The sequence below is a fragment of the Mercenaria mercenaria genome, chromosome 7 (genome assembly GCF_021730395.1).
Source record: "Mercenaria mercenaria strain notata chromosome 7, MADL_Memer_1, whole genome shotgun sequence".
Taxonomy (NCBI): Eukaryota; Metazoa; Mollusca; class Bivalvia; order Venerida; family Veneridae; genus Mercenaria; species Mercenaria mercenaria.
This window is the reverse complement of record NC_069367.1, coordinates 14,567,200-14,589,258: the sequence shown is the minus strand read 5'-3', so window position 1 is coordinate 14,589,258 and position 22,059 is coordinate 14,567,200. Positions and strand designations below refer to the sequence as shown.

Here is a 22,059-nt window from a genome sequence, read left to right as displayed (position 1 = left end):
AAATTTACATTTTTGAAACGATGAACATCTAACTGGAAAACTATATTTATTTCTAACGCTATTTTGGGAGACAGGTGACAAAGGTATATACTTTTTGTAGTTTTGCTTCTTGTTTAATTTAATGTATTTGAGAGTCTGTCCTACCGTAAGGTCATCATAACTGACGTGACCCCGTGTGTGATTTTTGTTTGTATTTAGATTTCGTTATTATAATAGTTGCCGCCGGTAATCTATATGGGAGACTCTTTCAGAAGACTGTTTGTGAATTTTAGTGGGAGATCCAACTAACAAGTCAGACAGTGTTACCACTGGACCACTGTGTCCGCTCTAAGGATGTGATATATATGCATATACCTTTTTTTCATAAGTAATTTTGGTCTTAATGACATGTATTAAGAAATTTACTGAATCCGGTATGCTAAAAGTGTATAGTTTCAATTCAGTGAAATACAGCAACGTAACTGCACTGAAGAATCTGTTACCTGGATAATTTCTCTCTGTTCCTTATAGTATATTTCTCTGTTCAATATACGTTATTTTACGGTACGAACATACCGTTACGTTACAAACAATAAAACTTAAGTGGAACTTTGTTATTGTGTGTCACTGACACGTCCTGGCGTCACTTCTTTTTACACACTCTTCAATAAGAAAGAGTGCTACAAAGAAAGTATTTCTAGTATTCAAGAAAAACAATCTGTCAGAATAAAAAACTGATATGTACACGATATACAAGAAAATATATCAGCAAGCCTCGTTACCGCCCAATGCGCTGGTGCCCTCTGGACGGATATTTCTATTCGATTCGCAAACACATCACATTATTAACCGAACTTGGTACACATGTTACTGTCTTTGAGACGGTGGTCAAGGAGTAGGTTACATGGGTCAATGTCAACGTGACTGTTACTTAAAATAGAAAAAGTGTTTCTGCTTTATAATTTCAGTTATAAATAAGTTGCTGTGAACATGTAGCTTGCACCAGATAAAACTTCAATCGATTTTCGGTCTACTTATCTTCCCTTGAATATCCAACTAAATAAATAAATTAATTAATCAAATCAGAGTTATCGGTCATGTTATATCCAGTTATCTTCCACTGTTTAAGATAGAGTATTATATGAAACTTAAAATGGAATGTTTATAATTGTATTATGAATCCAGTATTGTGTGAAGTCTCAATCAAATCCACACGTATGTTTAGCGGAGAAAATTTTTCCAAGTGCAAAAGGGGAAGCAATTTTGTCAAAATAATGCCCTTGTGTAGGAACTTGCATTGCGATCCTTAAATCTTGTTTTAGGGTTAGTACCTTCATTGGTTTTAGAATTTTGCTTTAAAGAAATCAAGAATTTTAGAGGAAAATTCTTCTTAAAATAAAAAGTAGAGTTATGGAACTTCATATATAAACTGTAGTTATGATCCTATAGGTTTGTTAAGAGTTTTAATCAAATACTTTAATAGATTTCAGAAATATTAAAGAAAATGTTAAGTTTATGTTCTACATGGAAAACGGGACGTTTTTTTCCATAGTTATGGGACTTGATATGTGAAGTAATGTGTCTGAAAATCCGTTAGTTCACAATATGACACGAAGCGGGACAAAGTCGAAAAGGGGAATAATTTTGTCAACACAAGAGTCAAAGTTATGGGATCTGGTATTAGAACTTATCTTATGAGCCTAAAATCTGTCGCAATTTCAATATAATTCATATGTATGGAATATGTATTTACTGTTTCTGAAACTATTATAAACGTAAAGCTACATTACATGTTGTTGTTCAAGTTAATGAATAAAACTATATTAATGCTTCAGATCTGTGACCCGTCCAGTAGAAAGCCAGCCGGCACAGCACACATACTGTGGATAATGAGAAAAACCTATAATATACTAAACTATCTTGCCAACTATTTCGAACATCTTAAGTACAGCACAACCAGTAGCTCTTTAGAGCGAACTATAGCATCTTTCCAAGGGAATATTTACAGTTCTATGTGTACGATAAGAATAGCTCTAAGATCACAGGATGTTGATTCACCAGAAGCTGTCCCCAGTGGACACTTGTCAGCACATTTTCTTCAGCATTATATGTCTACTAGAACGGAACGACATTTCACTACTTAAAATGTAACTGTACGAGACAGTGTACGTATTGCGAACTATATTAATGCCATTTACCAAAGTATACTGGACTGTTATCTTAACTTGGATACTTATATATATACAACTTGTTGACATAAGAGACTTCCCTGCACAGAACATTGTTCCAGAATTAATCCAGATGTCACTGTTCGAGAAAGTATCTACAGAAACCCTTAACTATTGAACTGTTTACATACTTTTATTATTATTTTTCCATATACATTCTCACGTATGATGTTCGGTATCAAGAAACAAAATATAGCGCACGAGAATACACAATCCATACCTTAACTATTCATTTTCACAAATTGTCTCTATTTAATGACGTCATATACTGCATATAGTGCTTTCGTTTAAGCGTCTTGCAATGTTTGAGGTGGGTGTAAATATAACTTAATCTTTACTTCCAGGTTTGAGTTAAATGAGATCTTAAGTTTATAATAAACTGATCGTCATGATATTATTACGTTGATTTCTATATTTCCCGGATTACTTATATTTCATTATTATGCATTAATTTGATTATTTATCTATACGTTTGCCTGCAACATTCTTTCTGGAATAGAAAGAGTAGTCGTTACCCCGAAACGTTTGTATTTGCCTTCCTTTCGTACGAAGGATTAACAGCTTTTATTGTAGCATATATTTTTTGCAGGCCCCTGTGTAGTGAAGATATAATCTTTCTACATATAGTAAATAAATTTCATAATGTATGAGACGCGCCTTTATCCGAAAGGCTGTTAGCAAACCTCTCTGAATATACCTTTATGAGCAATTTTTTGCAACGTGTCCACAACATCCACTAGTTTTATATATATTGCAAAACTACATATTTATTACTTATTCCATATGCGATAGTTGGACACTTCTGTAATCACTCCATACAATAAAACAGAAAATTTTGAAAAAATGCATGCCCCTAGCGCATGCCTCTATACTGTTTCATTAGAATGGAAGTGGTAACTGATAAGTAATATCTTAGTAAATGTTTGGCCAATTTTTTATAACATATATGTTATGTAGCATCTACTTTCTAGACGGTGTAACTATAAATGCAGAGGCAGTATTTTTTATTTTATGTTGTTTCTTTTTTTTCTGATCGTTGCACTTCTAATGTACTTCAGCTACATTGTAAATATATCGTCTCCTGTCACAGTCACAGTTTTTAAGACAAAAAGCAACGAAATTATTTGTCGCAATGAGGTATATTAATTCATGAAAGTACTTATATTTTAAAAGCCTATTTCCGCAACTGACAAACCTTTTCGCGAATTTGTTAATACCTGTCAAGCTTTGAGCATACGTCATGTTAACAGAAATTCTAACTTGCTTTTGTATGTTGTTTGAATAACAACAGTGATAAAATGTGCATTGTAACATCGCCCAATTTGTCTGTCAGTTAAGTAAAGTAGGAAGTTAAGCGTTGTTTATTCTGCGATGATTGACGCACGACCCTGTAAGAAAACTTTATAACACCAATTTTGACGTAAAATTGCCCTAGTCCAGTTTATTATTACTCGTTTTAATACAGTTCAGAAAAGTTTTCTATCATCATCTTTTAATGTGCATGTTAGAATAGTAATAAACAACGCATTTTTGTTTTATCGCCCCCGTGGTTTAACGCCTGTGAATCTACACACTACACCGTGGTCAATCAGAAATTTAACGACACGAAAGCCTTGACTATTTGAAAAATAAACAATAGTTGACGCTTAGGCCAGTGACAGACATTATGACGTAAATGATAACGTCAGAATACTGCATGTCTTCTCGGATAATTGAATTCAGCATAATTTATCATAATATTTCATTAAACATGTTAGAATGAAAATATACCCGGTCTTTTTCTATCGTCTGATTTATCAAGGTTCATCGCTCAGTTGCTTGGATACTTCACCATTCGGGATAAAGCCCTCGTGGTTCAATTCTGCTGCATCAAAACTCTGAATCGTGGTAAATAGAACATGCAAAGACCTGAACTTCTTCTTCTTCACAAACCAACCTAAATCTAAGTATTCAAGTAAGGGATCGCAAAGAACTGTACAGTTACTCTATTGGAGTAGGTTTAATACTCAGACAGTTTTATCTTTAAACTATATTGATTTCCTTGTAATGATTATTTGACATGTTATGCGTGGAAGGCATATAGGCTTTTGCAATAATATTCACATCGTTGAGTGAAACGTTCAGGAAAACATGTAATAATGTTTTACATTTTAATTTTTGTTGTTTCGGGAATACATGGTTTTCAGTTTCAAAAGAATGATTTGCGTATCAAATATGAAGTGTCTAGCTTCAAAACCTGTGCAGTTATTCCGAACAGTTTAATACTATCATTGGTACCAAGTGTATCTTTAAACGACTGCGTGTGGCATTGCGCATTTAGGTCGACCTGTACGGGTCTTAATTACAAGAAAAAGTTTCCACTTTGTGAACTTTATACCGGAAATGAGGTGCAGGAAAAGTTGGGAAACTGTGTATACATCAAACGCAGAGATATCGAAGTTGAACATGTAAGTAAAACAGCGCATGCTATCGAAAATTTCAAAACTACATTTTAGATAACCCTTTTTTGCAAGAATAGTGACAGTGTACTCGTAATTATTTCTAATTCTTTCAAAAGTATCTTTGGCACCGAAAATTGTCATACATTAAATTACAAAGAAATATTCAGATGATATTAGTACCTGCAATTGATACAGACATCAACGTCCAAGATAGAAAAAAATAGTTCAAGAACAAAAAACAAATAAACTAAAAAAGTGAAAAAGAAAAAACTGAAAATATTCCTTTAAAGGCATTATTCTTAGTTTTTTTAGAGATCAGTTTAATTCCTACAATTTCAGTCTCAATGTGACCTAGAAACTAACGGTGGGATGACATGTGACATACCGGGATCAAATACTGTCAAAGGTATTTATATAACTCGCACCCATTATACAAATTCATAATTCCCAGACCTTCAATCCTAATCTTTATTTATGAATGTAACACTGTTCTGTCCTTGGCGGAGGTGAACGGTATCCATAGTGTGTCTGAAGGCAGTTCTGCAATTGAGAAAGTTAACAGTTACTTGCCTCGAAATCCTGAACAAAAACGTACCTGCTTTACAGTTGTAAAATGTCTGTAAAAGAGCTGTATTTTTAAATTACAGCTGTAAAAGACCTGTAATTGGAAAATAACAAAATACAATTGCAATTCGCATGGAAAAAATAGTCAGGTCTCAAATATACAGCTGCAAAAAAATGACACTTGAAAGCTATACCAGTCCTGTAAAACTGTCATGTCTCAAAATTTCCCCTGTTTTGTATTTCTTTCAATTTTCGTTTCTTGTCATCCACGTTTCTTCCCCCCCCCCCCCCCCCCCATCCCACCCATGCATTATTTCTTGTGTTTATTTATAGTGTCTCTTAGTATCCCGCTAACATTACAACCCCACCAACCTAAAACAGTTTCAGTTACTTAAGCTTCTTATATTATTTTCTGTTTCATAGCTTTATTTATCCGAGTAGTAATGAATCGGACGTCATGCGGCAATTTGACGTCATAATTGACGTCAAAATGTTTCCTTATCTGTCTGCGCGACAACCGTTGTTTATCGCTTGAACGTCTTCTTTGTTTTACTGGCAATCAAATCGAGCCATGTTAGCATTTTTATTTTCACTTTATTGTTTTTATCTTTATTGATTGAAATTAGCTCCCTGCCCCGTCAACACACACACATCAAACATTACACCCTACATTATAACCCACTTTCAGTATGTGTTCTTGTTAACCTTTGTTATTTCTGCTTTGTTTATTGCAGATATACCCGGTATGTTATTTAAGGTCTTCTATAACTAAGAAGTTCCTAGACTTCCCTGAATTAGTACATGCATGATTTGATTCACTCTCACATATGTTATGTAAGGATGGCGTCATATAGCAAAAATGAATAGAATTATATCACTGATAAGTTTTAAGGAAAATGGCATGTATCTTAGGAAGGTAAAGTTTTCTTTTCAAAACGACAATTTGAATTTAGTGTTTTAGTACCCTTACTAATTCTTATGTTTTCGCTGCTAGATATATTTCAGAATCTGTAAATAACAACAAAAACAACAATGCTACTTTTTCTTGCATTTTTTGAAATACTTTTGATGTCACTGAGAAGTTTAGAATTAGAAATCTTTTCAGGAGACGCATTAAAAACTGATCGAATATGCGTAAATTTTGAATTTATTTTTCTAAGGCTGACCAGTACTAAATTTATAAAATTCTGAATTTTCTAACAACATAATTAAGCAACTGATTGGTTATCACAAAGCTTTAGTGTTTTCTCAAATATATTAAGGAAGAAATGCTGTAAAAATGCATTAATGTATATTTTACAAAAAGTGACATACAATGTTGTTAAGGAACAGTGGCAATATATCAAAGACCAACCACAACCTACTGACCTACTTTTTTTCGTTCACAAAAACTTCATGAAAATCATTCTTATAATACAGGTAATATACAGCTATACTACTAGTTTTCAGGTGGACAATTTAGGCCCTTCCTGAATAAATGTGTTTTCACAACTTTATCTGCAAACTTATTCAGTCAATCTCTTTTCAGCATAGTTTTTAGAATATAGATGAATAACTGTCTTACACTTTAGAAACAAAATGTAATTGAAATTTAACTAAGTACACTGATTTATGTACATATTACTACATTAATTCAATAAAATGTTAAGATATTAAACACATTGGCTTTCTTTAAGAAGTACGGCATTAGTATTCCATTTGCTTTGTTACAGTAGTAGTTCTTTATAGCATAGTATAGAAGTAGTATATTTTTGTTCGTGAATATTTAGACCCCATATGCAGATGAAGTATAGAATTGGTGTTTTGTTATAGTGTTTTATTGAATCAGATGCTTTATTAGTATCGCGTTAACTGATAATTTTTCACAATTTCTAAACAATTAAAAAATTCTACACAATTTAACTAGAGTGTACGGTAATCTATACGATGCACTCAAATGTGTCAAAATAATCATTCTGCAAGTTTTATAAATATCATTTACAAAACAACTGAAAGTGGTTCCTTTGGTTTTAATTTAAGCCAATATAACTTAACAAATAGTCCTACAGGGAACAATGTGCTCAAACAGAAGCTTTCACACAGCAAATATAAAAATATTATAGGCCCTATATTACGCAACATTGTAACTACTTTTTAAGTTACGCCTGACTCTTTACTAATTTAAGCCATATTCCATTTCTATGTAATAAATTCATACATGTTCCGAAGTTTATAAAGTCTATGCATAAAACAAATATGCAATCTATAGGATTTCTATCTGTCTGTAAATAATGCAAATCGTTCCATAATTCATTACTTCCTGGCCATATGCTCAGTCGCATGAAATGAACAATATCGACAAGTGATTAGAAAATACGCTATGAGAGTGTTACTATCATTATTTACATCATTTGGGTCACTTTTAGGTGTCAGTTACGCCTTTACACCAAGAATCAGCATAGTCACTTGAATTAAAGATATGTTTGAAAAGTTTAACATTACAATGGTGCTGAACTGTGTTTTCTCGGTAATATAAATGTCAAGTTGTTCAGCATTTCTAAAATATACATCACTGCTACTAAGCTTTTCCTAAAAAAGGAAACTTTCTTTTTTTTCATTTGGAAACAAGTATTTAAAGTCATCTTTAAATTCATAAGTTGACAATTCGTTTTAGGTAGATTTATTTTGTTTTCTTTATTTTCGTTCTATAACAATTGCGGCTGTGTACTAGCTAAATGGGACATTTTCTTTTTCCTCATTCAAATGGAATTGAGTACGTTCCAGTCCTTACTAATTCTGTAAAGACTTCTTTAAAAGGTTTTTCTGAATTTTGATTTAGAATTGTTTTGTTTGTGCGTTTACACTATCTTTCAGCGTCATCATACTCGTGATTAAATCAAGATTCTATTAAAACTTATCTCTGTGTTAAATGTCACGTTTTCATACTATTACGCGTTATAACATTTTATGCACAAACTGGTTCTTTACGAAACAAATCGCACTATTGATAAACATACATTGACTACTCAAATATTAATACATCTGTAGAACCGTAGGAAAATGCTTTGGAAGCATAGAACGGAACCAAACAAAGCAACAATAGAGACGTTTTGATTGAGTCTGTTCAGGAGAGGTTATGAAATGTGCAACACCCCTAAGCCACCACCCCCACTTCCAGGACTGGCTTAAGGCAAATTCTATTATAGAAAACATAACTCCAAAGAACCAGAAAATATAACAACACTGAATCTAAGTAACGTGTGTTTCGAAGCGACAACAAATCTACAAAATATTTCGCTGAGATAACGTTTATTTACAATGTCCTTGAACATGGTGGGGATCAAGACTGAACTTTTCTATATCAATATACGTTTTAAACTGTCCAGTGGGATTTTCTATCATTTTAAGGCGGGTTCCAATGTTTTCCTATATATGTGTGTTTCGATATTGTCGGCTGTATATTTTACTTTGTCCATCTATTTTGTGTACATGTATATCAACTACACATACATCGTTGTATAGTTTTGGACTGGCCTTTTCAACTTGGGTTTTGTTCATGTTAAAATAGAAACCTTTACTTTGATTGTAAGCTGTTCAGTCATTAAACAAATGAACCGAATGACGTATATTTGTTACAGAATGTCCTTATCCCGATGTGGCTAACGGAAAACCCATGGGAAATGTGTTTTCTATAGGCAGTAAACAAACCATTGAATGTAACCCTGGGTATGTTATTCATGACACCAATACATTGACCTGCCTGGCAAACGGAACGTGGGAAGTCCTTCGAGGGAGTTGGAAAGGTGAGAAGTAATTGGATGTTCTTTAAAATAGACATAGCTTAATTAAATAGAATATTTCATTTATGAATAGGTATTAGTCTATGAAAGTGTGGTCTACTTTATATTTTGTTTCATTAAATGTAAATATGTCTGAAATCAGCAATGAAATTAAACATGAAAATATAAAGAGTTTAATTCTAGCATAAAGCTACTGTTATTGTCGAGGGGTGTTTTATAACCGTAGGTAAAACATGCAGAACATATGGGCGACTCGTTCAATGAACTGTTAGTAATATTTGCGTTGGAAAATCATTTAAGTTGCAGAAGCGTCCCTGGTTCTTTAGCGTGCTAGGTTTAATTCAAATATTCACAGGACTCTTATCTCAATGTTTGCAATAGTAGCTGGAGATGCGGGCGCTCGAGCTCACAAACCCTGGTTCTGTAATCAAATATTGTTAACACTGGATCAATGCGTTCACTTTGAGAGCACGAGCTGTAAAATACCTTTATATGTATGCATTAAAGATGTAAACATACAACGGTTCTAAATCGAATGATTAAAACATGAATATTTATCTGCAACATATTTGTTGGATTGGGCCTTTTGCACACATTAGAATAATGTTAACACAGAATCTATAGAATCTCTGGAGATACCTTGGTTCCCTCGCCCTAACAGGCCCGACCAACAACCAGATACGTGGAATTTTGCAGATGTTAATGACAAGAAAAAATGTGTGTTATCCTTTCTTTTAATGAAAGCCCATGGAAAAAGAGTGGTTTTTCACCTTTAAGGAATCAAACGTTTGCCACGCTTGATGCCTAAATGTTTTAATGGTCATTGATGGTGTAATGCCATCCTTTCATCCAGCAAATGGTGTCACCGTGGCCTGATGGTAACAAGCTCAGTTAAGGGGTATATAGTTCGAATCTCGAACTGGTACGAAATATTTCTGACATTTTGTTTAGTGTCACACAATTAGCTAAGACGCCAGTAAGGTTTCGTCCAAGAAAACAGTGGAGCTTCACGTGTGTTCTATGCTATAAACCGGACACGCTAAATAGCCTGGCTGTCTATTCACAAAAAGCGCCAGTCTATAATAGCCGAACATGTATACAAACGATTTATATATCACTCTATCTGTCCTAAGTGTGTGTGAATGGAACGGGGGTCGGGGGTCTTTCTGTCGCTCTTACAGTTTGGTCAGCTCATTCTATTTTGTTCTTGTATAGGATGAATTTGGCGCCTTAGTGGTTGCCTTTGTATGTTTGAACGAGGGTTCTATATAACTTTATTGTATGATATAAATGGCAAAAATATTTAAAGCAACGATATTAGGATAATTTCTTTTTTCAAACTGGACAAGATTCCTCTATTAATCACTCTTGTTTGTAGATCTTATCTCTCTTTCATGTCGCATTGCAAACTGCATCTTATTGTTTAAACATTATTTTAAACTATGTGGTGTATGTGGTACCAAGTCAATGAGGAGCTATATTCTTATCAGAGGAACACGTTATATAGAACAATTTATAAAAAAGAAGCAATATACAGTGTGACATGTGGCTAATTGTGGCTTAAAATAGTGTACCAGTATGAACACAATGTGCCACTAACCAAAATCTTCACATATTTCAAATGAAAACGACGATTTCACATCGAGTTCTTACTACCAGTTCTACCATAATATTCAACAAGAATGTACGATATTGGCGTATGAGCGATATCAAATGTTTGGGTGGGGAGGGGGAGGGGGCAATGGGGGACTGGTCAACAGAAGCAGGAATATTACCCTAAATGTTAAAAAATATCTACAGAGTTTCAATATAGTATCTGCATTAGTTTTGGAGATAGTAACTTATATGCTAAACTTTAACAAAGTTTTTTAAGGTACAAAGGGACTTGACCCAGTGAGGTGTGTTATTGACCTAAAAAAAGAAAAAACGTTTCAAAGCTATATGCCTTAAAGGAATAGCTATATGTACTGGCATGCAGAACTTTAACCAGGAGTTTTAGTCCAAGATGGGGCATAATTTGGCTAAAATACATGTCCGACTGGACTTGACCTCGTGAGGTTGGTAATTGACGTAGAAAAAGAAAAAAAAATTAAGTTTCAAAGTTACATGCCTTTAAATGATAGACATATGTACTTGCATGCAAAACTTTAACCAAGGTGTGACGCCGACGCCGACGCCGACACCGACGCCAGGGTGAGGTAGAATAGCTAGACAATAATTGAGCTAAAAACAAAAAACAGCAAGACAAAAAAAAAACAAAAAAACATTCTTCCCCTTTTTGACAATTCACCTCACACCAACTCCTTATCAGTACATCAAATCTTTCTAAAATTGATCCTTTTTCCTTTGTCTACTGTTATTTCTGACAAAAATCAGAATTTTGGGGTTAAAAGCATATGCTTCTCCCAGTCCCTATCCCCTGCTCCTACGCCTGTGTACAAATTAAAGAATAAGATTATAAACTTCTGTATTTTCCAGGCTAATACAGATATCAAATATCTTAAAGAACAATATCAGAGGGTAATTTTTGGGCATCGAACAGTCGAACCAGTCAACAATAAAATCTAATGCCAACAGTTTTATAACGGACTGTTTGATAAGTAAAGTTAATTCATCATTTTCAGAGTTGCAAAGATATTTTATTTCAGGGTGTTTGAGATAATATGTTACTTTGGTACATACTTGTATGCAAATTGTTATACCTTCTGAACCCAAGTATCTTAAAAAGCAAACTTTGCACTGTATTTTATATAGCCAATTTATTCATAAAACAGTTTCATTCAAAGGAAGAATTATGTGATTCTTTTGAAACTTAAACATTCATACCGGAAAGATGCCTCATTTTATGCACATTCTAAATGTTGCATATTTCCGTGTTAGCGTTAGGATATGGACCAAAGGATGTATCCGCGTTAGGCCTATAATCAATAGATACTCAAGCTAGGAATAAATAATGCCTTACTAAATATTCAGAATAATATCTATGCAAAACTTCAAATAATAATAAGAAGAAATAAGAGCACCCCCTGCGGGTGCCATCGCTCATCTGTAAGTGCTGCACAATATACAAGAAAATAGTTATGGTTCTTGGCCTATGACAAAACAATTTATGAAATTTCAAAGCTACAGTAAGTATTCAAGGAAAGTGAACTTAAACAAAGAAAAACGAGAAATACAGATGCTCTATGTTAAGAAAGGCCCATAACTCTGACAAAATGCAAGGGAAAGTTGTGGGTCTTTACCTCCTTACTAATATTATGATAATAGATAAGTGTACAAAGCTTCAAAGCTAAAGCTCTTATAGCATTCAAGAAAAGTGGACCTAAATAAATAAATCAAATTTTAGAAGAACACAAAGGGCCATAATTCAGTCAAAATACATTTCAGACTTATAACTCTTGGCCTACGTACTAACCTATTGATGATGAACAAGTCTGCAAAGTTTCAAAGCTAGTGTTCTTATTGTATTTAAGTAAAATGGACCAACACAAAAATTTTAAACAAGAAATCCTAATTTTCCAAGTACAAAAATGATCATTATTCTAAATCAATCTATCTAAGTGTTCTAGTTCTTAGTCTATATACTCATCTAATGATGATAATTAAGTGCGCAAAGTCTCAAAGTTGTGGCTGTAGGGCCATAATTCTGACGAATTAGCAGAGTTACGGTTCTTGGCATATGCAGTCACCTAATGACGATAAACAGGTGTGCAAAGTTTCAAGCTACAGTTATTATAGTTATTTGAGAACAGGTGGAACTAAACAAACAAAATTAACGGACGCCGACGATCAAGTGACGACAATACCTCGTAGATTATTTATTTCAAAATTCAGACGAACTTAAAATGGTAAGTGGAGAGAAACAAAACGTGTGTCTGACAAAAATCTTGTTAGCACTTTGGAGAGATTTGTCAGTGAGTAAAGAGAAACCCAAATCTGAAATTGATTTTATGACATTATTCGGGACAATCATACGTAAACATATTTATTATATAATATTTACTCTTTAAAAACAGTAACGTTATTTGTTTTATAATTTTACTTCTGCAATAGGGTGACCTTCTGTTCAAAGTATAGTTTACGCTTCGTATGCTGGGCTCGGATCTTATTCTCAGGGCCGTTGCCGTCTTGTTTGAAGTGGTCCGGTCGAAGGCACGAGACGGGGGAGAGCACAAGAGGGGACCCCCACCCCCACTGGTAAGGATGGTCCTAGAATTCCAAGCAGTGACCTACTCTGAAAAATTAGTATCAAAACGGCCCCGAGAACATTTTACAAAATATGATACCCAAAGATAAGTTGTTATACATTTATTTATTCATATTTTAATTACAACATACACGTATAAACAATATCTACACTCTTAATACTCATATATAGGTCTAAGTGAAGCTGTTTTCTTCCAGCTTTACAATATTCAAAGTACGATTCATACACTACAATTTACCAAATACAAATCTACGTTTTTCGTTCTCAACTTCATTCAAGTCCAGAGAGTCTGTTCTGTACTTGTTCACATGCATTGCCATGTGATTGTTAAGCCTAGCCTGTGATGTAGTACTCCTTAAATAGGTTTTTTATTCACCTGAGTGCCGAAAATGTCCTTTTACCGGTGGCAGTAGTTGCAGGAATTACCAACAAGATTCTAACGAGCATCACTACCTTCGAATAGATTGCACGCATTGGAGTCTTTAACTCACGGATAAAGAAAAAAATGTCCGACACTTTTATAGAGGCTCTTTCTTTTTTCTCGAAATATGTTTTCATAGTTGAACTTTTAAAGAGTCTTCATTAATGTCCTTAGGGTAAAAGTCAGTAACGAATGCGAATTCTTCCCTGTATTCCCGAAATCCGACTTCACTGCTTTTGTCAATAGTCCTTCAACATTGTTCAGTACTTTTTACCTAGTCTGGTCAAACCTATCTTTCACACAACTGATTACCAAGTCCACAGCTTCACAGTACTTTTGTCTGTAAATGTCTTCTGGTGTTTGCGGAAAGAAATGTTCCACATCACCATACTGGAACCGTTAAGGCACCTTGCATTTACATCACCATGCTGGAACCGTTTAGGCATCTCGCGTTTCTAGGCACTGTTGCCTTATTTAAACCAAATTGTTCTACTTTTTCAGACACATCCTTGTAGAGGTTATTGAAAGCTTTATCACTTCTCAGTTTTGTAAAAGTTTCAAGTGTTAGTTGTGTTGTGCCATTGCTTTGCCTTCAGAAGCTGAGAGATCCTGTTGTGGAAAAACCTTTACTTACATTGTCCGTGTAGTATAAGATAGACTGACATAGCATAACACCAAACAGGAGGTCAAACAATTTCATCTACGCATCGACACTGTTGATACTCGCTCTAATGTCAGTGTCCTTTATTTGGGAATAAGATTTTTCCAAAGATCCTGCAACACTACATGTATATAATTGTCCACAACACTCTGCAGGCTGTTTGCTCTATCAGTCCAACGCGTGGGGCACAAACTCCTGAGTTAAGGAGTTTCAGGAGCGAGCTCTTGCTTTAGTTTTTCAAACAAGCTATCTCGTTTCAGTAAAATTTGCATAAGTCTTGACATCTCATAGGTAGTATCTAAAGTATCGTACATGATAAAAAAAACCGTTCCACTGTATCCCCGACCGCTAATTTCACGGCATGTCCGTAGCAATGCGTGTACACTGATGACGGTTCTTTGTCAGTGATTTGCTTCTCGGAGCCGCTCTTTGCATCTGACATATTGCTGGCTTCATCATAACGCTGAGCGCGGCAGTTGTTGATAGACAAATTCATCGAAGAAGACAGTCCCCAATGGTCGAAGTTAGCGTCTTCCAGTCTATAGAATCTACTTTATATAATCAAATATACTCTTCATGTGCTACAAGATCGTCAACCACATGTCTGATAACAAACTGCTGTCGATTTGATATGTCCGTCGTTTCATCAGCCGTGATGGAATAGTACACTGCGTTTCGTATGTTCCTTGCAACGTCTCTTAGAATGGAAAGAGCCATGAATTGTAACATTTACAGAATTTCTATGTTATCCGGATAAGTGATGTTAAGGGTTTTATTTGTGTCTTCAAACATTTTTAGCACTAATCAATGCATAAAATAAAACTCTATCCGTTTATTTCCCCTATTTTGATGAGACATACATAATATTCTACATCCTGTTATACTTTGGTTGATTATTATACTTCCCTCATGTAGAACTTCAAAATCAAAATAAAAAAATAAGCTGATTGAAAGATATACTCAATATCAAAAAGTATTGACTCAATATTGTGTAACTGTATGATGAGGTACATGTTTTATAGAAATATAGCGTATCACTTGAAAATATACTTATTTTATGTCTGAATAGTCTGTAATCATCTTTTTTTTTCATTTCGCTTCATTGACATTGTGTTATTTGTTCAGTGTATATATCAATAAATTATGTAATCTTTATTTTACTTCAGATTTATCGACAATATATTATTTGTTCAGTGTATTTGTTAGAAAAGACAGTAACCATTATTTTCCTTTCGCATCATTGACAATGTGTTATTTTTTCAGTGTGTATGTCAGAATAATCGAGAATCATTATTTTCCTTTCGTTTCATTGGCAGTGTGTTGTTTGTTCAGTGTATATTTCAGAATAGTCAGTTATCATTATTCTCCTTTCGTTTCATTGACAATGTGTTTTTTGTTCAATGTATATGTCAGAAAAGTCATTTATTATTATGTTTCTTTCGTTTCATTGGCAGTGTGTTATTTGTTCAGTGTATATGCCAGAATAGTCAGTAATTTTTATTCTCCTTTCATTTCATTGACAAATTAAAATCTGTTCATTGTATATGTCAGAATAGTTAGTTATCATTACTTTCCTTTCGTTTCGTTTGCAATGTGTTATTTGCTCAGTGTATATGTCAGAATATATGGTGTTGCTTTTTTGTTGTTGTTCAGTTAATAAAGTAAGTAATTTGTTCCTTGACAATGTTTTATTTATATAATGTATATTGTCAATAAAGTATAAGTGATCATTATTTTCGTTTAGTTTCATTGAAAATGTGTTATTCGTTCATTGGTTATGTTAAGTAAGATTTTTGTTTTTGAATCATTGGCAATGTGTTATTTCTTTCGGGTATATATAAAAATGGTATCCCCGTTATTTTCATTTGGTTTCATTGACAATGCATATTTGTTCAGGTTATTTGTCCATAAAGTAAGTAGTCCTAAGTTTCGTCAGAATTCATTGTATTTGCCAATGACGAAAGTAATCATTATTTTTCGTTTTCTGTGTCATTAATATATAAGTAACCATTATGGGGATTCAGTTCATTAACAATGTTTTTTGAGTTTTTAGTGTATATGTTAATAAAATAAGTAATCATTATTTCATTTTAATTTATTGGCGAAGTGTTTCTGGTTCAGTGTATATGTCAATAAAGTAATTCATCGTTATTTTCGTTTAGTTTCATTGACAATGTGTTATTTGAATACAGTGTATTTGTCAGTAAAGTTACTATTCGTTATTTTCATTTCGTTTCATTAACAATGTGGTATTCGCCAGCAGAATGTAGCAAGCCTGTTATACAGAACGCAGAGGTTGAACTAAACATATGTACGAAACCTTCCATGACGCTAGCAACCGTTCGTTGTGACACACACTATATATCTAACAAGACAACAGATGCTAAAAATGTCATCACTGAAGAAACAATCAGCTGTGACAAATCTGGGACTTGGAGTCCTAGCATCGATTGTATCGTCAATAACAGTAAGTAATTCGAAGAAAATGTTGTTTAAGAAAAGATAAATCCCCAACAGGGATAATAACATGTTGTTTGGAGTCAAGATGCGAAGGAATTATATCACGAGGACGCAGCCCGAGTCATATACTAATACGTATCTGAAAGACACACAGTGATTTTATACAATAGCGAATTGCAATTTGAGATATATTAATCTGATAACAAGATATAAAGGATAATTGCCTACCTTTTTGAAGTTGTTCACAAAATATGTGCTTGTTTTCTGGGATATTTTTAGCGCGGCGCTATGATGTTTGGCGCTATGACGTCATAACTGTGACGTTCAAAAAGTGTTGCAAAATTAAACACAGTTTCAGTTGTCTTTGTTTAACAGGCAATAATTTGTTAGAATTTTTATAAACTTACGACCAAACAGATGTATATGAAAGGGAACACTTATTAATACACAGTAGTCTCTATTTTCAAAGTAAACGGAAACGTGGGGAAATATAGGTCGAACAACAAGAGAATCAAAAGCAAAGAAATGGCTCATATCAGTAAAAATAGTTTGATAACATTTTATTTAAAGTGATAATATGCCCATCTTTCATATTTGAAAAAAAATTAACAAAAAAACACAAAACAGTTTCTATGTAAAAATGAATAAAAAGGCCTGTAGTGATGGTACCTAAATATGCAAACTGAATCTGGTATTTGTTTCTGTTGAAAACGTAATAGCTTAGTATCTCAGTTTTATAATGGTTTAGCTTTAATGTTTAAATCTGAAAAAACATCTACTTTGGAAAGTGAAACAATTCTGTGAAAAAGAAAGTATTTATAGATCAATATTCAATTTTAAACCAAAGAGAAAAATGGTAGGAACTATTGCTGATAATTAATTTGTTAGTAGGAAAGAAAACGTCTTTTAAAAAGAGAAAATGTATATAGACTAATGGATAATACGACACCAATGAAATTTGTTTTCCAGGAAAATCAAGGGCTCAAAATGTATGGCGAAAATCAAAGCAATATAAAAATGTATATTCTAATTGATGGTTACAACAAACTCGTACAAAGTTGTGTCTAAAGACGAGCCAGTATTACGATAGGATTTTACTATTAAGTCTACCTAAAACGCAGAACATCTCCTAAACCTGGCTCTCAGCTTTTTACTTTCATTACAAATGCAAGCCAGCAACAAAGAAAACAAAATAGCATTTCCTTTACGAGAAGTGTCCAATCGAAAGCAGGCTTACAAAAAGTGATCAATCGAAAGCTGGTTTACGAAAAAGGCATGTAATCCACATAGGCCGCAATCATCTTATATTAATGAACACAAAGAAGCTCAATGACACGCAAAGGACCAATCTATGCAAGTAGAAAATGCATCGATTGCCTGTCCCTTATTGTAGTTGTTGAAATTATGCAGAAAGATTCAGATTGCTCCTTTTCTGGAAAAAATGAATGAATATACGCCTCAGAACTATGTAGACAAGATCTGAAATAGTAATAAGGCAAAATTTCAAGGCGTTATCAACACAGAATACAGTAGCCTTCGTTCCTTTTCGCTTCTTCTTGTTTAATTTTGCGTTTTTTCCTTCCTTCCTTTTCGGCTCTTCTCGTTAAATTTTTCGGTTTTTGCAACTCTCTACACTGGAGGTTCCCGCAAAAACCTGTAGATGTGCAAGACATAATTTCTCATCGCCATAGCTGTAACTTATATTACGCTATATGATATCCATCGCCATGAATGTACAAGAGAGAGGAAGTTGGTTTTCTTTTAATGCTAAGCAAAAAGCAAGGGGATTTCTGGTAAAATGCTCACGTTCAGGCATTGAACACATAACCTGTGTACCCACAATAAACGTTCTACCACTGACCTATCCAGGCATCACATACCCTATAATTTACACTGGCATATCACTGTGCTTCATAACTGCCCTGTTAGAACAAGAGCTAAGCGAGCCACTTTCTAGCTTTTTTAAAAGCTAAACTTGTTCGACTTTCTATGACACGTATCTTGTGTTCGAAGTGTTTGGAATCACATTCACTTACAGAAGTGCAGTAACAGAAACTTCTGTTAGTGCAAGACAGACGTTCAACAGTATCAAAATATAAGCGTTAGTTAAAAAGAAATACCAAACAACGAAGCCTTTGCCGCCTGTCAATGTTTCCCGCAATTACCAAACGGTGCTCTGTTAAAATCTTGCTGTCGTGAAAAAAGCCATGCATGCGTCAATTTATATATTTTTTGTTGTTTTTGTTTTTGAAAACGTAGTCTTTGGTACCACCTCTAACGTTTGTAAATACCATAAATTTGTTCTTTAGCCTGAATTAAACGGAAAATATTGCTGTCATTGAACGTTTTGACGAGACTTGCACGAAAACTGAAGAAGTTAAGTAATAAGTTTATTAAGTATAGTTATAAACGCATACTTACTGTTATCGGGTTTTATCAAAATCTTGATCTGATTGTCCTTTCACATTTTCAGTATCTAATCATAATTATTCTTTCTTTTAAAATACTTAATTTGTTTGAAAATTGCATTTGGAATAGGTCATATCGAAACACAGGTTTGGAATTTCATTTTACTCATGTGCAAATAACACTTTTTGTGTAATCCAACAGTTAAACATTTTAAATTGGAAAATTAGCCCCAATCTAATTCCACCTTAATAGTTTTGTTGAAGACTCGAACGTTTCAATTTCACAAAATTTGCACTTTTTTCCCCCATAAAGTTACCGTTGGGATTTTGATAAAAAAACTCAAACATCAAAACAAATCATTTGTCATGTATGTGTTCATGTCTTGCAAATGAGGTGTTTTTAAGTCGGATAATGTTAATTGTGATCGAATTAAATAAAACTAACTTACGTTGTACTTATCTAAGAAAATCCAATGTATTTTTAATGTAAAGAGAGAAATGGTGATTAGAACGAGTTCAATAACCTAACACATGTTTAAAACATCTGAAGTTTTGATGTGTTTTCTAAAATGTGGTCTCGGTCCTAAGTAAGGTTTTTGGCAACTTGTATCGTTGTTTAGAAATATATTTTCGTAAAAAGGCTTTAGTATAACACCTTCGATTTACCATGTTTTTGTATACTTTTCAAATGCGTAAATTTGGGCGTAAAATTTTAAAATGAAATGTCCTGATAATATTTATCAAATTTGGCACCATCGTTCAGCATGAGAAAATATAATAAATGTGCAAACTTCGATAAATGTTACTTATTGTATTATGAGAGAAAGAGAAAAAATATGGCTGTGAGTGTTTAAATATACTGGGTGTAGTTTGGTTTACCTACGTCCTCGGCCAATATTGCTTTCAGACAGATCAACAACCTAAATATTAACCGATATATCAGTCTATAATAAAGTATATCACAGTTAAATCATTGAATAAATTCTCTTGATTTGTTTTTGATGGGGTGAGTGTCGTATTTAACTGTATTCCAGTAATAAATAGTGTTCAGGTAATCTTTCTACTGCTTCACGTTTCCATAGCAAATGAAGAAATATGTTCTGTCAGAAATACCTAGACATCCTAACAAACTTTTGTAAAAGGAGTAGCGTTTTAACAATCAATGTTAAGATGATGTTCTTTATAGACATCCAAAATGTGGCTATGGATAAACCAGCAAATCAGAGCTCAACATACCATAATCACAATGCACATTTGGCAACAGATGGAATATGGAACACAGAAAACAGTGATACTGGAAAAGCATGCTCTTACACTGATGTATATGTGGAGGACACAACGTGGTGGGAGGTGAACTTATTACAAGCATATTCTATCCGGCAGCTGAAGATTTTAAACAGAGACAGTGGTAAATCATTTTGCTTCGTTCAGTAAAAATATTTTTCATAGCATCACGGTGTTTTTTTTTTTTCCTCATTTTTTAATATCTATACATATGATGCCCCATTTCAATATTGATTTACAGGTAAGATAAATTTAAAAAGTAAAAGAGAAAAACAGACCACAGACATGTGATGAGATGTATGAATTTTCGCCAAACATTTAACACAGACATTTCATGAGATATATTAATTTTTGGCCATAAAATTAAAAAAGCTAAAAAAATTTGCAAGTTCTAAAACATCTGAATACTTCTCTTACAGATTTTTAGAAACTATCAAATGTTATAAAACTTAACAAACGTATTTTGTTATCGTCGCATCTCTCCAGCATACGAAACTTTCAAACTATTTCGCTAAGTAGCCATTTTAGTTTATCCTATGACCAGAATAAATTATTCAGGAAAGAGTTTCTAAAAAAGCTTATTAGCTTACTACTCGATCCCTTGCTTTTGTAATAAATATTGTAATTTTCGTAATTATTATTATTATTTTAATACTACAAATCAATTCTAAGCAAGAGGAAAGTGTCACACAGCCATGTAAGATAATTTTCGAAACAAATATGACGAATACTGTTACACAAGTTATAAATACAGCATACATATAATTATACGATTTCAGTAGCCTTCAGGCTTCATGATTTAACAGTGACAGTTGGTAACCATACCAGTCCCCTAGATGTCTGCGCTTTTTACAGAGGTCCAGGATTATCAAAGGAAGTCGTGGAACTAAATTGTATGTCCGTTATTGTTGGACAATACGTGAAAATAACGAAGCCAAACAACAAAGGTACTGATGATAATTTGGCATTATGCCAGGTTGGAATCTATGAATAGTAATTTTGGCAAAATAACATTCATGTCAAGGTTGCAAAACAACAAATAACATTTGGTTTTTTAAAAATGTTCCCATGACATTTTAAAGATACTTAAACCGTACGAGGATGTCTTAAATGTTCTTAAAGTAAACCGAATAAAAATAATTAGGTTGCGTATTGTTATAAAGGAAAGAAATGGAACAAGTGTGATATAGTTCCAGAGAATAGCATACCACCATGATCGCCATAGTTTATTATGTTTTGAGGAACTTGAAATGTGTATAAACAATTTTGACAATGTATAACCATGCTTGTTTGATAGTAATGTGCTGAAAAGAAAACAAGCAAAAAAACTTAAAAGGAAATCGACACTATATCTGCACTTAGCAACGCAACAATATTAAACAAATCAAATTATAATTTCTATATATTTTTTTTTCTGTTTGTTGGTTATCAAGATTATCTTGGCTTATAGATGTTAAAATGATACCTATATTCACATCCATTCTAAATTAGTGTTCTTTTAACCTTTGGACTACTATGGCGTATTGAAACGTTTTAACAATGTTGACTTTTTCTCGCTTCTAAGTCTCTGTATGGTTATATCCTAACTTCTGTAATACAGAGATAGCGCAAAAGCGGGGTAATATAT

At 33.5% G+C, this 22,059-nt stretch overlaps 1 protein-coding gene across 1 annotated transcript in view; it reads left to right on the top strand.

The window, feature by feature from the left end:
* Positions 1–4,336: 4,336 nt before the first annotated feature.
* LOC128558203 (sushi, von Willebrand factor type A, EGF and pentraxin domain-containing protein 1-like) overlaps positions 4,337–22,059 on the top strand; it is a 32,854-nt gene continuing 15,131 nt past the window's right edge. The window contains exons 1-5 of the mRNA XM_053547049.1: positions 4,337–4,654; positions 4,988–5,054; positions 8,830–8,994; positions 16,544–16,747; positions 20,335–20,556. Coding sequence (XP_053403024.1) covers positions 4,346–4,654; positions 4,988–5,054; positions 8,830–8,994; positions 16,544–16,747; positions 20,335–20,556 — 967 coding nt within the window. The 5' untranslated portion in view covers positions 4,337–4,345. The remainder of the gene's footprint in view (positions 4,655–4,987; positions 5,055–8,829; positions 8,995–16,543; positions 16,748–20,334; positions 20,557–22,059) is intronic.